The 19274-nt window shown below is 50.1% G+C and overlaps 1 protein-coding gene across 1 annotated transcript in view; it reads right to left on the bottom strand.

The window, feature by feature from the left end:
• Positions 1-19274, bottom strand: part of SLC4A5 (solute carrier family 4 member 5) — an 89434-nt gene that overhangs the window by 27175 nt on the left and 42985 nt on the right. The window contains exons 8-15 of the mRNA XM_090052855.1: positions 16808-16963; positions 14617-14712; positions 13057-13112; positions 7410-7567; positions 6531-6618; positions 3817-3971; positions 2482-2637; positions 1416-1590 (exon numbers count right to left, since the gene is read on the bottom strand). Of these exons, the coding sequence (XP_089908981.1) occupies positions 1416-1590; positions 2482-2637; positions 3817-3971; positions 6531-6618; positions 7410-7567; positions 13057-13112; positions 14617-14712; positions 16808-16963 (1040 nt within the window). The remainder of the gene's footprint in view (positions 1-1415; positions 1591-2481; positions 2638-3816; positions 3972-6530; positions 6619-7409; positions 7568-13056; positions 13113-14616; positions 14713-16807; positions 16964-19274) is intronic.

Raw genomic sequence — 19274 nt, forward strand, 5'->3', positions numbered from 1 at the left:
CTTCCTGGACCAGGTGCGGCTGGTGAACTCAGACTGGTGGGTGGTGGAGCTTCTCACGGGAGCAGGGAGGCAGGGTTTGCAGCCAGCCAGGCACTTCAGCCAGTAGCGGGGAGGCTGTAACGATCCCCCAACTCCCGTGGGATGCTCCACCGTCCCACCAGTCTGAGTTCACCAGCCGTGCCTGTCCCAGACTCTGCTATAAGGTTTTTCCTTGCCATTGTCTCCTCACCTGCTTGTCAATCTGGTTGCCTCAGGTTACGGCTACTATGTGACCTCAAGCAGGTACGGGGGAAGTGAACCTAGTCTCTTTTGTTTTATCCCTAACCTCATGGCAGAGGGGTAGTGGCTCAAGAGATGTCAATCTCTGAGTTGACCAGTGATGCTTTTTAAATTGGTTGGTTAGCCTTAAACAACACCTGCCCTGATTGGACTTGGAAGGTGTGATCAAAAAAGTTTATTTAAGAGCCCCTTCTTCCTGGAGGAAGGATAGCCATTTTGGAAAGCATGGAATAAGCTCACAGCCGCTGGGGCTCTGCTGGGCTCCAGATGAGCAGGGAGGGCCATTTTGGGGAACATGTGAGCAACTGCCCAGGCACAGAGACGGAGATCTCTCTCTGGAAACTCACTGACACACCATGAAGTGCTTGCCTCCAGAGGAAAGTTCAAGCAGCCTCTGGATGATACTTGTGAGTAACTTGCCTAAACCTTATCTAAAAATATAGCTTGCTGTCAAGAAGATACATGTTTAAAGGCTACCTAGCCACACTGTTTGCTCTAAAGTTATTCTTTGATATTTCTCTAACCTGTACCCTTTCCCAAGCCTACTCTCTGTAACCAATAAAGGTCTCCACTGTATCAAGCATGGTAGACTCATTGGGAGATGGTTTGGGCATGCCTTTTTTTATTCCCTTGGCTTGGATGACCAAGGGAGGCTACTTTTTGTGCCTCAGGCTAAGGGAAGCACCCTGAGTTCTCACAGCAGGTGAAGTACTCTCAATGTCTACAAGGCCTGTGTATCCCAGGGGGCACAGGGATGAAGACAGACCAGAACCCCTGGGTGGTGGCAACAGTGGCCCCAGGCTTGCAGGTGTGCTCCAGGAAGGGGGCCAGCCAGATGTGAGGTGCCCCAGGGAGGCACTCAGAGTTTGCTAGGTGGTCTGGCACAGTGTTGTGGGTGGTTCAGCACAGGAGCACCTGCTACTGACCTGCCATAGCCAGCACACAGACTGGTCAGGCACTGGCACTGGGGGTGGGGCATGTGGGCAGTGAAATCTGCCCCGCTGGGTGTCTCACAGCCCAAAGCAGCTGATGCACAGGTTTTACACCAAACCAAACTCCAGCACAGCTTCTGGCTTGAGCCCATGTCTACCAACTCCCCTCCTCCTCCATGTGGCTGGAGCACTTCTCAGCTTTACCTGGTAGTTGTCCGTTGCATCGCCAAGCAACCCCCCGAAGGTGATGGCATTAGTGATGCAGCCCAGGTAGATGAAAAGGATGGCAGAGATCGACTGGATGTGGAAGCCTTCATAGAAATCACTCAGGAACCAGGGCAGCTTCCTCTTGATATCCAAGTACAGGCCCCCACAAAACCTGGAAGAAGGAGGTGGAAAGATCTGCCTTGCAGCCATGCTGTGAGCCCCCAGCCCAAGGAGCTCACTTCCAGGTGCCCAAGAGCAGCTCCACACAACCCACAAGGAAGGACAAGCAAACACGTGAGACCTCTGCGGCACTGGTGTGTGTCAGGGAGTGCGTTCAGTGGCCAAGACTCCTCTGTGGCCCTCCCCTGATAACTGCTCTTGGATTTCTGCTCCACACCTACTTTAAAACCAACTGCCTGAGAGAGGCAGCAGTATTTTTATTCGGGCAGCACTGAGAGAGTTGAGTGACTTCCCAGCCCATCATCATCTGCTAATCTATCTCCCCTCCACAAGCATTAACCCCCCTCCATTCTTTTTACTGGTCCCGATGTTCCACTGTTCAAAATACCCTTTCCTCTGCAAAGCTTTCTGTCTGTTAGCCATTCCTGGCAATGCCAATCTTTTCTTTCATAGCCCCGAGAATTTTTTTTTTTAGTTCTGGCTAAAAACCTTTCCTCAGGTGTGCTCATATTAACTCAGGTGGGGAAACAACTGGCCGTGAAGGACTGGAGGCACGGCCAGGCTGTCCAGGAAGGCTAGATTTTATTTTAGCACTCTGAGAAAGAGAGAAACCATAATGCCCACAGGACTAACGACACAGTATCTCTTGACTATTTTCTGCCTGGTTTGCTGTGGTTTTTTATACTTAGTACAAAACCTAGCAAATTGGTGCACGTGCCAATGGTTAGACTTGTTTTAGCTTTGATCTTAAATGTTGCATCCCTTGACCCGCCCGCCTCAGTGCAAAGGTGATCAAACCAGTGTTCTCAGTGCACAGAGCTCTGGTGGGCCCTTGGGGTGCTGAGGCCTTGCAAACCATTTAAGCACCTGAGGTACTACCTACCTGCCCGTCCAGAGAAGCTCCTCCCCGACTTCGTGTGCAGCTGGCATCTCTCCATCGTCACTGCCACTGCCACCCCCTCCACCGCTGCTGCCTCCGGCTGCTCCGCCAGCCACACCATTCATTTGCCCTGCCTCGTTCAGGGAGAACACAGACTTCCTGAAAGCATACAAGAGGCTCTGCTTTCTGGAGACCTTGCTGCACGTCTGCCCAGGCCAGTCTTTTGTGTAAAGTGCCAGACTCTGGAGTCAGGTGAGAATTTCAGCTCTCAAGCCGCATGGCTTGTAGGGGCTAACAAAATAAGACCCCACCAAGCCTCAAAACCTAGAGGACCAACTGAGAGCCCTCCAAAGTCTAGTTAAAAAACAAACCCTTCGGATTTCCAGAGACCACTCTGAATGGAGCCATGGACTCTTTTTTATGTGAGTTAGGTCCTTAGCTCAGGTCCCACCTGAGCTCCTCACAGTCAGAACTGGCCAGGACTTGCCCCATCCTGCCAGAACTTTTCAAGGTTTCACACAGTTCCCCATCCCCAGTTGGTGATTCAGCCTCCATCGCATAAGTTGCCCAGAAATTCCTGGCCTTGGGAAAGTGCTTTGAACAAACTGTTGTGGACACCTGTACACTCCTCTGCATAAGTTGGATTTGGGTGATGCATCAGTTCCTAGTGATAAGCCATTTATATTTGACTAATTCCCAGCGAGTCCCTTATAGCCCTTGGGCTTTGCTTCCTGGCTGTCTGGAAAGTACATTTCCTTGGATTAGCTCTTGCATGAAATGCTGCCATCTAGGCTTCACCAAGGAGATGGCACTTGGGTCAATCTAGAATGGCACATCGAACAATATTATAGGGACAGTTTCGACAAGGATCGAGCTGGCTTTCCTATCAGAAGGAATAACCTGCTAGGCTAGTTGGGAACAAGCTAGTAAAGGTTCCACAACTAAAGCACCACGGTTCATCCATTTCAAATGGGGGTTTGTTTCTGCAAATACAGTTTAGCTCTGGGTACCGTGAAATGCATCTGCTCACATTGCTGAGCTGCTTATGCTCATTGGCCTCTGGCTAACACCAGGACCTGTCACTAGACTTAGTCATAATTCACCACTCTAACTTGCTGCAGAGTCAAGCTTGCTATGCTGCTCATAGCAACTCTTAGCTTTTTAAAGCACCCACTTCATAGCACTTGACGAGGGAGGTCAGCGTCGCTACTCTCCGTTTCCACAGGGACGTGTGGACGTGACTTCCCAAAGTCACACACCAGGCTGGAAGTCTAGCAGGCGATACACCCTGCTTCTCCCGAGTGCCCGATTTCTGGCTTGTCACTAGCAGCCCCGTACCTCTTGTCAGCAGATGGCAGTTTCTTGGGGGGCTCTATTCGGATGTTGGGATCCCACTCGCCAGGTGGCAGGACAATAACTTCATCCAGAAATTCATCGATCCCCGCGATCAGGTCTTCTCGGTCCCTGGCTTTGTAGGCAACATCACTGAAGAGCTGGATATCAACAGAGACAACAAACTTTTCGCTCAAAAGACCCCAGCTTCAGCTACTCCCTGTGCCTAGCTCACACTTTAGATCACTGCAGAGGTTGTCTCACTCCTTGCTGGTGTGAAAACGGTGCCAGTGAATGCTACTTAGACAATGTAGGCCCTCCTGGCTGTTACCACAGTGCAGGCTGTGGACATCGGGAATGCCACAATGCAGCTGGGACAGAACTTATCCTTCTGCTCCAAAACCACAGTCCCCCAGCATGGGGCAACTGACAACTGACGCCCAGGAAAAAGCCAACCTATTAAATAGGTACTTTGCGTCAGTCTTTCATCAGTCCCATGGGACGCCCATGCCTGCTATGGGACAGGGAGATCCGGGTGATGGGGATCCCCTACCCTCCATAAATGCTGACCTCATGAAGGAACACCTTGAGAAGCTGGATACCTTCAAGTCAGCTGGCCCGGACAACCTGCACCCCAGGGTACTCAAGGAGCTGGCGAGCGTCATAGCCCAGCCCCTGGCACGGATCTTTGAAAACTCCTGGCGCTCTGGTGTAGTGCCCGAAGACTGGAAGAAGGCCAATGTGGTGCCGATCTTCAAGAAAGGGAGGAGAGTGGATCCGGCTAACTGCAGGCCCATTAGCCTGACTTCTATCCTGGGGAAGATCTTAGAAAAGTTTATTAAGGAGGCCATCCTTGAGGGACTGGCCCAGGCTAACATCCTAAGGGATAGCCAGCACGGGTTTGTTGCGGGTAGGTCTTATTTGACCAATCTCATTTCCTTCTATGACCAGGTGACCTATCACCTGGACGAGGGAGAAGAGATTGATGTCATATATCTTGACTTCAAAAAAGCCTTTGATCTGGTACCCCACAATCACCTCTTGGCCAAACTGGCCAGTTGTGGCCTTGGCTCCACCACGATCCGCTGGCTGGGAAATTGGCTCCGTGGTCGGACCCAGAGGGTTGTAATCGATGGCAGTCACTCATCGTGGTGCCCTGTGACCAGTGGGGTCCCCCAAGGCTCTGTCCTTGGACCCATACTGTTCAACATCTTCATTAACGATGTGGACATTGGAGTTAGGAGTGGACTGGCCAAGTTCGCCAATGACACCAAACTTTGGGGCAAAGCATCCACACCAGAAGATAGGCGGGTGATCCAGGCTGACCTGGACAAGCTCAGCAAACGGGCGGACGAGAACCTCATGGTGTTTAACACCGAAAAATGCAAGGTTCTCCACCTTGGGAGGAAAAACCTGCAGCACCCTTATAGGCTCGGCAGTGCTACGTTGGTTAGCACTACAGAAGAAAGAGACTTGGGGGTCATCATTGACCACAAGATGAACATGAGCCTCCAATGCGATGCTGCTGCTAGTAAAGCGACCAAAACGCTGGCGTGCATCCATAGATGCTTCTCAAGCAAATCCCGGGACGTCATTCTCCCCTTGTACTCGGCCTTCGTGAGGCCGCAGCTGGAGTACTGCGTCCAGTTTTGGGCTCCACAATTCAAAAAGGATGTGGAGAAGCTTGAGAGAGTCCAGAGGAGAGCCACGTGCATGATCAGAGGTCAGGAAAACAGATCTTACGATGACAGGCTGAGAGCCATGGGACTCTTTAGCCTGGAAAAGCGCAGGCTCAGGGGTGATCTGATGGCCACCTATAAGTTTATCAGGGGTGACCACCAGGATCTGGGGGAACGTCTGTTCACCAGAGCACCCCAAGGGATGATGAGGTCGAACAGTCACAAACTCCTGCAAGACCGTTTCAGGCTGGACATAAGGAAGAATTTCTTTACTGTCCGAGCCCCCAAGGTCTGGAACAGTCTGCCAGCAGAGGTGGTTCAAGCACCTACATTGAACACCTTCAAGAGTAAATTGGATGCTTATCTTGCTGGGCTCCTATGACCCCAGCTGACTTCCTGCCCTTTGGGCAGGGGGCTGGACTCGATGATCTCCCGAGGTCCCTTCCAGCCCTAATGTCTATGAAATCTATGAAATATAAGCCGCAAAAGGATGAGCAGAGCACAAAGAAGCCTCTAACACACACCGAGATGTGATCCAGAGGTGGGTCCTGGCAGGAGCACACCCATAGTGGCACACATGTGGGCAGAACAAAGGTGTGACGGCACAAGGATGAAACTGCTTCTTAGCTTGATCCGGCTCAGCTGCAGTTGCTGTGTCTTGACAGCTATTACCACCCATGCTAGCCAGATGAAAGAATGTCGTGCCAGGCTGTGCTAAACTCCTGTGTGCACTTTGCTGGACAGATACACCCCTATACTCGCACTTTCTACACACACGCCCACACACACACATAAATCTGCTTTATTTTAGTAATTTAAAGTGAATTCTCGTGCACACCAGATGCTCAGCTCTTGGCAACTGGACTACAGTGAAACCGCACAGATTTTCAGCGGTCAGTTTGGCCGCCTGGCTTTAATCCCGGCTCTGGGGGAGCGTGTCCCTCCAAGCTGGGGAACGTACGTATGGAATGGATGCCTGGATGGGGTGCACGTGAAGGGGATGTTTCCTGAGCAGGCTTTGGTCATGCCTTGGGTACTTACGTCATCCACCATGAGGGTCGCGATGGCTCTGCCAATCTCATTGTAGGATTTTGCTTTTCCGGAAGGGCCCAGGAGAATAAAAAGGAACCTGATGCAAAAAGAGAGCGCTTGTGAGTCCATGGCTGGCCTGGCAATCAGCGCCAGGTTAATTCACAGCAGGGCCCAGCACACAGGATCTTGGCCTGGGGCATCTGGGGGAGAAGGCCATTTCAGTACCAACTGTAGGTGTTTGCAAAATGCGGGAACAGGCCTTGGGAGTTTTGCTGCTTGGTTATCTCGGTAAAGGACCTGATCCAAACCTCACTGCTGTCCAATGGGGCATGGCCCACTGAGTTCAGTGAGAGCTGGACCGGACCTTTTATGCCTATGGCAATATGTGATAAAACATCAGGGCTCCCTGACCCCTGCCAGTGCCTGGGATAAATGGGGAGGTGAACGATTCTGCTAGTGGCCCTGACCAAGAGGAAGCGGTTCTTTCCCCGAAGAGCAGGGGCTGGTAGAGCTGCGTTCAGCCCTATTTACAGATGGAGAAGCTGAGGCAGATACAGGGAAGGGAGTTCCCCACCATTACAGACCAGATCAGCGGTGGAGCCAGAGAATGAACCCAGTAGTCCCGATTCCCTGAATACTGTGGGTTAAAAAAGGGTCCATTATCCCTTCGGCTCTGGGGGAGCTGTGTTGCTCTATTACCGTGGGCCACTTCTGTGAGCCACATGAGACATGACTTGGACCCCTCAGGAGCCCAGAGACCTGGAAAGAAAGTGCATTCCCACCTGTTTCTGAGGGCATTGCACGCTTCCCCGGTGCCTCGGTGCTGACCCTGAGACCCTTCCTGGGTCCTGGCCCAAGCCTGCTGGGTTTAACTGACCAGCAGCCTACCTGGTGGGGACAGGCACCTCCGTCACTCCACCCAGCATTGTCGCCTGCATAAGCCGCACGAAGGCCACGAAGGGCTTGTCGAGGAAATCCACTTCTCCCACCAGCACGTTGGAGGCCTCCGCGTCTTTGGGGATCTTCTTCATGAACTTGTTTTTCAGCTGTTCAAGGGACAAGGGGCATTTGTAACTGCTCCAATCGTCTGTCATTCTCATTTTGAGGACCTGTTTCTGGTAGATACTCACTAGTCCCAGCTGAGCTCTGTTAAGGAGTGGGCGCAGCTCCTCGCCCCCACCCATGTGGCTACGGTCTGTTCATAAGACCTACTGACTGGTGATGGGCACCTCCCACACGCGGCCAGGACCGCAGGGCTGACCTTTGCCGAAGCCTGACTCTCTCCCATGCTCCTATGACTCTGGGAGCTCAGGAGTCAGGAAATGCCATGAAGGCGCGACTCAGGATAACACCGCGAGCGATAGCAGAGCTGGGACTCGCCTGGACTCAAAACCGCACCTGTGCATGCACTCGCGTCCCACACACTTCAAACCCCATTTCTGTGCAAGCCAGGCCAGGTGGGCATGTGTGTCTGGGTGGATGTGAAGAGGGAGACTTTGCAGACAGAGACCTTCATGAATCAGTACTGATATATGGTGTGCCATCTGCACAGCGCTAGCAAAATGAGAGCCAACGTGCTTATGCTCTGCTCTGACTGCAAGCTTTCCTTTACCTCTTCTTCCAAGCCCATGGGCCCCATTGGCTCCCTTCACAAAAAATGGGAAAAGACCTCAGGGCCCTGTAGTTCCTGTCTTGAGCTTCTGCTTTGCAGCTCTTTCCTGCCCCCGCCACCTCAGAAAAGTTCCCTTAGGGCGGAAGACAATTCACGGTTCCAGGAGGCCTCGTTGTATCAATTCTTCCCTGGGTCTCCTGTCCCCTGCAGCCCTTTCATTATTCTCCATCTGAAAGGGTACAATGCAAAGCCAGGCAGGGTGTTATTATAATCTATATTGCCAGCATGAGGAGAGGCATGTGAGCCAAGCAGCAGGCTCACCCTCTTCTTCTAAGCTTTTAAATCCAAATGGAAAAAAATCATCGTCATAACACAACTCCTCCAAGGCAGCTCGGCATAAGTGAGAGCGCCGACTAAGCTTCACTTAAAACTTAAAAAGTCCCTTTGTAGTGGGTCTAAGAGGCTGATTAAAACCCGGCATTCTTAGGAACTAAATGCTTTGCATATCTTAGTGTTAACTCTCTGTGCACCGTGGCTAGAGGCGATATTGCAGAGGCAGATGCCATGTGCTCAGCTGCTGCGACTTGCTCCAAATGCCAACCAGTCCCTCCATCCTGGTTGCCAGCAGAGTTGGAGCCCATCCAGCAGGCTGCTTTCCTGTGGCCCCTTTGCCTGAGCACCCAAGCAGATGCTACTCTCCCCTCCTGCTTGTGACAGTCGCTCTATGCTTCCCGTTTCACAACAGAAGGCAGCTCTAAAGGCCGTTTGGGTCACAAGGCTTGGAAAGGAGTGAGCAGAGATTTGGCAAAGGCACCCAGAGGCATCCTCCGGCTGGCAACTGAGGCAAGACCAGTCCCTATGGCGAACATGATGGGATTCCCTACTGGGCATCACCAGTTTGTAGAGCATCAGGGTGTGAATCAAAAGGTGACCTGTTTCACCTCCCTCATGCTTCCTGGGACCCACAAAGGCCGTCTGCCTTTGCCTGTGGAAATGTAACTGCGATGCTGCCCATTAGACCATGGCAGATGAAGTTCAGTGGAGCAGGCTAGACGCAGGACCCACCTCCCACTCATACGCCACTAATGCTTCTCTACACAAGCTGACTTTTGCCAGGAAAGTCAGGATTCAGAGATGGAGGAAGCAGATGGGTTGGATGGGACGGCTGCCCTTTATCCAGTCCCCACGTTAGGAGCTATAGCAGAGGCAGCTCCCTGATGTGTGGACTGCGTGACAGTCAGAAGTGCCGCGACCTCTTGTTTGGTTACTAGAAAAGCACACAGCTTTTCACTAGAGTGCATGTCACATGAGGCCGGGGTGCGCCCTTGCCCTTTGGTGCCTGAGGCAGGCACCACCCAACATTCACTGTCCCAGGCAACAACGAGGTGGGAAAGGACCCGTGTCCCTTTCCCTGTCCCTCCTGCTTCCATCCTTTGCTGGTTTCTCCATGAACAAACTTCCTCTGACCCATGCGCTGCTGGTGGCACCTTTCTTTATGCCAGCCAGAGTGGCGGCTCGTTACCATACATAGTGATAATTTTTTCACATCAGCCATCAGCTTTAAATGAAGCACTTATAAATCAGTCTATGCATGTGGTTACAGTTGTTAGGGACTCCCTCAGCCTTGCACTCACAAGCCATTCTGGTTATGCTAAGCTTAGCTGCAGCGTGCAAAGGGGTTTCGGGAGGTGCTGACAATTTCGAACCATTTTGCATTAACTTCTCTGCCTAGTTGTAAAAGGACAAGTGCCATTGGCATTCCCTGCTGCTGTGTCACTTCCCAGTTTGTCAGGGACATGCAGCATGAGCAGACATTTCACCATTTGTTCCTGCAACACCCTCATACTTTGATGACTCTTTGGATGGGCAAAGCAGAGGAACGGTGCATCTGGGCACCTTTGGCTTCCATCAAACCATTTGTTTCCCCAGCATGGCACGTTCTGATTAACAGAAAGACAAGAGGCTGGTCACACCTTGTCCCACCCATTCCAGAAAGGCCTCGAAAGCCCAACACATGTTCCTGTTAAAATGCAGTGGGAGAAGGGTATCTTGGGGTCTGCATTTGGGACCAGGTCTTTGAGGGCAGGAAACATGATTCTCCAAGGAGGGGATGATGTCTTCTTCACTTCCACACTGTCTTAGCCTCTGGCTAGCAACTGAACCAACTGCACTTGGCTGTCTGGAGCTCTGCATATTTCCAGAATTGTACCGGGCCTTGTTTTAGCACATACGGGCTAAGAGTCGGCAGCAGCACCTGTACAGGGATGTTTTGTGAAGCTTCCAGGGAGGCCAGCAAGGTTTATAACTGGCAGGATGGCAAAGAGATTCAGACCTGCTTTTAGGGCAGTATCCTGGGTACATTCTGGAAGCCTCATTCAGGCAAAACTCTTGCTAAGGCAAGCCTAGCCTATGTTGGAAGCAAAGCATGCAAATACACCTAAAATGGACTTAAAATACAGCCAACACCAGGAGCCTTGCCCGGACAATGTTTCTCCATTGTCTTTACCGACAACAAAAGTGTGCGTCTCAACAATAAATACAGGTTTTTCCCCATGTTTCCTATCAAATGCCCAGGCTTTACAGTGGCAGTACAGGTATATGAAGGTATAGTCATTATGCACCTTGCAATTCAAATCCTGCAGAGTCCTACCCCTGCTCAGACCCTGAGCCAGTAGCAGAAGTAGGCTCTTATCTTCTACATGGGTCCAGGAACAAGAAGGAGGTATGGTCACATGCACACGTTGTGCACTGCCTATTCCCCTTGTTGGATGAACCATGACCCGTGTCCAGAACAGCTATTTACTGCTGTGGAACAAGTCAGCAGCTTCCTGCTGCTGACAATTACTGTATTGGCTCTAAAGTGCATGTGTACCCACCCACACACACAAGCAGAGGTTTCACTACAGCTCTAGCCACTCTGATGATGGGCGTTTTGGCCAACTGAATATTGCAGGGTTTGACCTCTCAGAAACAACCAGGGAGGGAAAACACAAATAATCTCCCTTAACAGCTAGGCACTTTGCCATACTGTTAGTGGAAATGAAGTGACCCTTGTTGCTCCATTGCACGATATGATAAATAATTGTGATAACTGGCAAACTCCTTAACTTCACCTTTAGAGCCAGACATAGTTCTCACTGGAGAATAAATGAGGTGCTGCTATACTGTTGAGACCCACGTGCTATGACTATATGAATAACCATCCTCCCCAACTTCACTTCTCACCCTTACCTCTTCCCATATGCCTTGTTACCCAGAACTTCCTCAGCAAAACTATTGTAACTCTGTGGAGAAAATTACTGCCTCTTGCTATGAAGCCCGGCTACCAATTAAATTGCTGAGTTGATGTTTATGACCCAGCAGTAGGCATCCTACTCGAGCATGGAGATAAAACCATGATGGACGTATACCCACCTCCTCACCATATGGATCCAGACAGCTCTTAAAAACTGCGCAAAAACATCACCGGTGTCTGACTGCACAAAAACATCACCGGTGAGTATAAAAAATACCTGCCTAGCAGCAGCACCTACAACATGGTCACTAAGGAATTTTGTAAAGAACAGCCTGGCAATTTTGTGAGTCATTATCATCAACCCTAGGACTCCTGGTGTTTTGGAGTTTTTTTTAAAGGACTCTGCATACTTTTTAAAAGGCTGGGCTGCTGGTGCACTGAGAATACTGCTTATCAAGGTAGCCATCTATAATGCCCACTCACTGCTTCTCTTAATTTTCGACTTAAATAATCAACTTTTTCCAAAAGTGACCATTTTGTTTGGTTCTGCTTCACACAATGGTCACAGCCAAAAGAGGCTATCCATATAAATTATCAACATAAATAACAACGACTTATTCCAGAGGAAGTCACATGAAAATTTGGAAGGTCAAGTAGTCACCTGCCCACGTGCATCTCCCATGAAACAAATGTGACTACAGAGAAGTGCATTTCCAGTGTCCAAGTGACCTAACAGAACATGCTGTTGAGGGATACCTCTGGGAAACCATCCTTTGTTGGATTGTGAAAACCAGGCACTTAGGAACAGTGCAGTTTTCAGCCTGGTACAAGCCAGTTGTGCATCCTGTCTCATTTCCTGCGTCCAGCGGGCACCAACTAACCGACACGACTCCAAGGAGGATGTCAAGACCCCCACAGCAGACAATACTTCTATAGGAGAAGTCTCTTCTTCACCTCAGGCCACTAGTTCTTGGCATATACCTAGAAACACTGCTGCCCAGACCATTCAATTGTTTTCATCCTATCTGATCTACCTGCAGAATACACTCATTATCCACAAAAGCATCCTCTAGTCCTCCTTGGCAGGCTACCATGTGGATGGCTTCCATCACATCACGTGGCAACACATTACACAGGGTCATTGTATTGTGTGTGCCAAGGCATTTCCTTTTTATTACTTTTTAATGTATCACCCCATTGTTTCACTGCACGTTGGCCTGTACACCAAGACAAAGAGCTTGGTAGAGTCATAAAGGCATTCAGCATCCGTGAGATCATCTGAAAAGGTAGGAGTGAAAATACCTAGGGGACATATTTGGTCAATCTACAGGGTGCATAGATGAGGAGGGGATGTGAAAGATTTCCTTCTACAGGCTATTTCACAACTGTCTGCTCAAAGGATTTTTGCAGCTTTCTCTGAGGTCTCAGGTATGTGCTAGCAGGGAAAAGACCTCAGGACGCAATCCCCTTTTATTAGTGTTATGTTCCAATGGAGCTGTTCTCTCGGCCTGAAATAACTTGGACCTGGGTGACTAGGACTACAGCACTGGGGATGGCTGTGGGTTACTTTTAAATGCTTCTGCTAAAAGGAGGAGAATGAAAAACACATTTTTTTCTCATAATGGGAGACCATCTCTCATTGTGCTGTAGAAAACCTGGGTCCGAGAAAGGCTTCTAGAACTTACTACCTGATCTGTGCTTGGCGCCTCTGTAATGTCATTCATGCTTCGGCTCTGGGCATGGCCTAGGGAAGCAAAAAAAGGAAAGAAGACATGAGAAACCCTAGAGGCTACTATATAGGCTGCTATCCACAGATACATGGGCCTGTGACTGTTTTATGCCCTTCATCTCTGTGGTTGAGAAGCTGGTGGAATGGGGAATGGGGCCCCACAGTTGCTCATTTCTATAGGAGCCTGCATTCAAGTCCAGTTTATGAGGGCATCAATCTGGTGCAACTAAAATGGGCAGGTTCTGTATACAAAGTGGTATAACTGCAGGGACTGCCATATTTACACCAGGGTCGCTGAGATCTGATTCAGGCACCAAGCTGACCCTCAAGACTTTTCGAGCTATGCTGGCAAACCCCCCAGAGTGCCAGTGTAGCTTTGCCTAGGGGGAATTTAAACCAGTACTGCAGTCAGAAGAAGCTATGCTGCTGAAAGGACATTGCAGTCAATGTAACTGTGTCCGCATTTGGGTGCTGCCTGGCACAGCGATGCACCTCACCTGGTTGGTTTAAAGTTCCATGGGTTGTCTCTACAGAAGGTATAGTTACATCTTGGCCTGAAGTACAGACACCCTGAGTTACAACATGATGCCGGATCTTGATACCCTGCTGTGTACAGGGCTTCTCTGCAATGCTTTTGATTTACTATACTGTGACATTCTAGTTACTCATTATTAGGTCATCTGTGGCAGTACAGTGAACATTATTAGCCAGTTCACTGTAGCTAGTTTTGCTCTCTACCTTACCCCTAACTTAGTCAAGGGAAAGGTGAACTATAAAACTGAGGATAACTGCAGCAGAGACAAAACCCTTTATTAGGCCAACTAAATAGTTGGAAAAATTGTTCTGTGCAAGCTTTTGGGTATAAACACCATTCTTAAGGCATAGGAAGAGTCTACAGTTGTTTTGTGCTCTCCTGGATGGGACAGATGCCAGCATGCAAAAATGCAGGTCTCTGAAAATGCCAGTGTGGATCCCAAAGCTTGCAAAGAACAGTTTTTCCAACTATTTAGATGGTCTAATACAAGATACCACATTTACCCAAAGAACCTTCTCTACTGATGTCCTTAGATCAACACAGTTACAACCAACACCCCTGTTATACCTACTCAGCCTTTAAAAATATGTGCCATAAGATTACTGGGGAAGGTGTCACAGAAAGAGCTCCTGTGAGACGCTTCACCTTCTGATTATATGAAGTACTTGCTGTTAGTTATTGAACAGTGCAGCCTAATGGACTGATGCTTTATGAAGTATAACCCACCTCCAGCTCATCTCTTTCCATGCTAGGAATCTAAGGCTGGACTTAAAACACCATTAAGCAGGGCATTTTCTACTGGGCAGGGAGGGGGTGAGAATCTTTTCCTTTATAGGCTTTAGCCCAGTAAACTCTTCTAGGAGACAGGTGAGGCCCAGGGAAATGCTGCAATTTGCCATATGCAAGTCAGCAGCAAAACCCAAACCCCGGAGTAAGGACCTCAGCCCGGTGTCCACAGCCTCTCGAGGCCACTGCTGGACTTACGTAAACGTCCGTAACTTGCGCTCTGCCTCATGCGGAGATCTTCGGTGGAGCGGTGAAAGGCAGCTCCGGCAGCCGGGGTCCGGACAGGGCTGCGAACTGAGGGGAAAAGTGCACCGAGAGCTATCAGCACCTGTTCCAGAAGCAGCCCAGTCAGCCCCTTCCAGCCAGGGGTGTGCGTGACCAGCCGGGCTGGCTAAACCTGGCCCGGCTACTTGAGATTTCACAAAACTAATGACAGTTCGCAGAAGTTGGCTGCAATTTCTGCCTCCTCGCTCACTTTGGTCCTACTCAGAGTCATGTTTCTATTAGGAAGGGAGTGTCACTTCTGGGAGACACGCTGGATGTTTTCCAAGCCGGGCGACTTCTCTCATTTACGTTGCCCACTCCAAGGCCTGTGCATCACCAGACTCCCACTCAGACGCTATTTTGAGACCATAAATGTGATTTACCGATGCATGGGCCAGCGCTTGTGCTCTCTGAGCAGGACAGACTGTCACACACTGTCAGTACCCACTCAGCTCCTTGCACATGGGGCTTGTTCTCCAAAACACGCTTAAAACCCGATGGAAGAAACTGCAAATTTCCCAGGAAACAGAACTTGCTTGAGCACTCTGCTGAGATGGTGCGAGTCTAAAGAGCAAGCAGCTCGCTTCCCCCACTGCCATGTCAATCCTGCCAGTCTAACAAGGGCTTAAATGAAATACCCCCGACCCTATGGAGAACCAGCAGCCTGGGAGATACAGGGAGTGAGCCCTGGATCTGATCTCGCTTGCATCTTGGGGTAACTACACTGACCTTCGCTGGAGTACTTCCCAATTAACCATGATGCACACGAGCTTGAAGTCTGTTCTTTTGAGAAAGAAGGGGGTTGTCTGGAATAAAACTAGTGTTGGCATATTCAGTGCCTCTGGCCCATGTTCAGTACTACTGATAAACGAGGATGCTGTCCCATGACAGACAGCCAGGCAGATAGAGCTGTCTAGACCTCAAGAGTTTCCCAGGCTGGGGTAAATGCCATTTTTCCCCCACCAGGAGAAGAAAAAACTTGGAACTTCCCTTGGGGTGGAAATTCCAAAAATAACCATTTGGGGATCGGTGAAGGGAAAGCCAGGCCCATCTTCCAGCTCAGTGCTGATGTCTGTAGGGAATAACTACCACAGCACAACCCAAAGCTGGGCATCATTCAATTCCCAATACAGCTCTGCTGGTGGCACCGATGGGTATATCCTGCTTTTTAGAGAACTGCTCTTCCAACAAGCCTCAGTGTCTTACTGCTGACAATACAAGTGATTACAAGGAGAAGAGGTGTCCTGCTGCATGGGCCAAAGACCAAAAATCAGCTATCTGGGTCCTCAGTCCTAGCAATGGCTAAGCCCAAGGTCAGTTAGTCCAGGACCTATCCCGGGCTGGAAACACACCAATCCCTCTTTCCAATGGCTACGAGCAGAAACATCGTGCTCACAGACCGGGTTCACCTGTAGACAAAGCAGCCTGGAACCAGCAGGCAAAGCAGCCAATGCTACGGCATGTGAGTGCCGGCTTCCAGCAGTGCTCCCTGCCTATGAGGCTTGTAAAGGACCTGCCCCGGAAGCACAGGTCTCGCTGGCCTTTGCTTCCTTTGCCTTTTCTGCCAGTACCACCAGCAATGCAAGCTGAAGCTGCAAGAATGAAGTCAGGGGATGTGGGCCTCTCCTGAGACTCCAACTTGCTTTGTGCAAACAGCTGTTGGGGAGAGTAATTGTTCGGGTTTCCTGACAGCCTCCACAGGGTTTGAACGGGCTGCCTCGATCTTTGCATCTCATGACCCTACTGCTGGGGTAGCCCCTGGGTCCTGACCCTTCCACCAAGGTCCACCATTGGCGCCATCTGTCTCTCCCTGCCTACCAGAGCCGCTGACCATGTCCTTACCACTATGAGGTGGCATATAAGATCTGTGAAACAGCCTGACATCAAGACCAACGCCCCATGCCCCCCGGTACTGCTGAACTGCCCACTAAGCCTACTGGTCAAGGTGCAGGTGCAGCAGACTGAGGGAGCTGGGTCTCTCGCTTCTCTTCTGTGGGGAGAGGGCTTTCTTCTCCACTCCTCTCTTGCCCGTACTGACAACCAGGACCTTTTGCTATGGGGAAGGAGTCCATTAAAAAAAAATGAAACAAAAACACTGGGCATGGCCCGGATCTCAGGAACTCACTTGTGCTGGACGACACAGATTTGCCGATGTCTGCCAAGGACCGGTGGATCGGTTTCTTGGTCTGGTGGCGGTGCTTCCTCAGGAGGATGTAGGTCACTTTCTCCCTCAGCTCTGGCTTCAGCAGGCCAGCTTCTATCTGCTTTTCTATGACATCATCTGAAAGGCAGACATGTGTTGGGCCTCCCTGGGCTGTGGAGCATAATTCTCCCTCCTTGCAAACTCCTTAGGAGCTAGGATCTCTGTGGCTTGCAGCAAGGATCCCCAGTGGGCGATCTGCCACCCAGAGGCGGCCCATGAGTCACACTGGACCCCCACCGAGCTTTCAATTATGCATTGAATGATAAGAGGGCGAAACAGCCCTGAGAAATGTGAAGGGTGGCCCTGAGTGCTGAACCACAGCTTGCCCTTGCAGGGCACTGGCAGGGCTGTCATTTCCCTTGCCTTCACCCAGCATGGCATGGAGCACGTCCTTGCTGTTCTGAATAATGTCCCTCACATCTGGCGGATGAAGACCTAAAGTGTCAATTTTAGGGACCCCTTCAGTTAATTACTACCTGTGACCACAGGAGACTGGACTCAATGCTCCCAAAAGCCCCTTCCAGTTCTGGGTTCCTACGCTCCTTGTGTTTCAGGTGTGCTGCCTGCTTTCCCTTTGCTTTGCACACTGCACATAAGAGACTGAGCTCCACACTATCTGGATAGAAGTGACATCTGCAGTGGTTCATAAATGGCACAAGGCATTGTACAATAAACACCTGTCGCTGCTCGTAGCACCCAGTCATTCTGGCAGCAGGGATGCTACACCATGCAAATAGTTCATGCCAACTTAACTGCCTGAGGTCTTGTCTAGATGCAAACTTGCCCCAAAAGGTCCAACTTGCTGTTGACTCCTATCTTCCAGTTACTCCGGCTAATTCCTATTTTCCAGTTGCACCAGTACAGGTTGGGGACTGACTGGCTAAGCAGCAGCAATTCAGCAATTCCTGGGGGTTACAGTGGACAATAAGCTGAATGTGAGCCAACAGTGTGTCCTTGTTGCCAAGAAGTGATTCTTCCTCTCTATGCAGCACTGGTGAGGCCACATCTGGAGTACTGTGTCCAGTTTCAGGACCCCCCACTACACAAAGGATGTGGACAAATTGGAGAGAGTCCAGTGGAGGGCAGCAAAAATGGTGAGGGGGCTGGGGGACATGGCTTATGAGGAAAGGCTGAGGGAACTGGGCTTATTTAGTCTGGAGAAGAGAAGACTGAGGGGGGATTTGATAGCAGCCTTCAACTACCTGAAGGTGGGTTCAGAAGAGGATGGGGCAAGACTCTTCTCAGTGGTGGCAGATGACAGAACAAGAAGCAATGGTTTCAAGTGGCAGCAAGGGAAATTTAGCTTAGATATTAGGAAAAACTCTCTCACTAAGAGGGTCGTAAAGCCTTGGAACAGGCTACCCCGAGACACTGCAGAGTCTACATCCTTGAAGGTTTTTAAGATCCAGCTAAACAAAGCCTTGGCTGGGATGATCTAGTTGGGGCTGGTCCTGCTTTGAGCAGAAGGTTGGACTAGATATGACCTGCTGAGGTCCCTCCCAACCATCATTTTATATGATTCTGTGATTCTATGAACAAATTTGTCCATCCTGTACCGACCACGACCTCTTGAGATACTCCAGCTTAATTCTACTCTTATCTCTCCGCTGCACCAGCATAAATCTGATTAATTCCTTTAGATGTACTCCTGCCTTGCAATTTGAATTAGCTCTGCAGGGTTAATGAATGAATAAGCAATGGGTAAACCCAATGATCGTGCCTCACCAGGGATGGTGCAATGGAAGGACCAAGAAGCAGTGAAATTACAAACCAACAAGCCAAGCTCCACTCTATGCATGCAGTCATTTGATATATTGTTTTAACAAACCTGGGATGCTGTCACTTGGAAAGACCAACTAGCAAGCTGTTTTTCAAAGTGCAGTCTACAAAGCGATGGCCCAAAGCAAGCTGTGGAGTTGCTAATGAACTGTGTTTTTTCCTGCTACCACCAGAGCAAATCTGCTGAGTTTGAGTAATTTGTTATCTACATCATCAAAAAGCTTAGGCAAGGCAATTTGTTGTGTTCCAGTTTACGTCCTATTGTGTTCCTCCTGGTACTATCCAATCACCCTTCACTGCCTCAAATACCATTGAGAACCTGGCCGCAGGGGACTGGAATCTCAGGGTCGGCAGAGAACTGAACCCACAAAGCCCAAGGCCCTGATGCCCTCCTACCTGCTGGGCCATCCTGCCTCACTAGCAGGCTGTATCTGCAGTCTGATTCATACTTTGCAGGCTGCAGTGGCTGTTCAGGTGCAGAACTAGGCCCTGCATCATTAGTTACCCCATGAAAAAAACTTTGAGGTTAGCGATGCTTCCCCTTGCTCCAGGGGAGGCATCAGAGAACAGAAGTCTCTAGGGAGGCCACTAAAATGACAAGCCAATTGTT

Source organism: Crocodylus siamensis, chromosome 6, assembly GCF_052110815.1.
Source record: "Crocodylus siamensis isolate JL-2025a chromosome 6, ASM5211081v1, whole genome shotgun sequence".
In the NCBI taxonomy this organism is placed as follows: domain Eukaryota; kingdom Metazoa; phylum Chordata; order Crocodylia; family Crocodylidae; genus Crocodylus; species Crocodylus siamensis.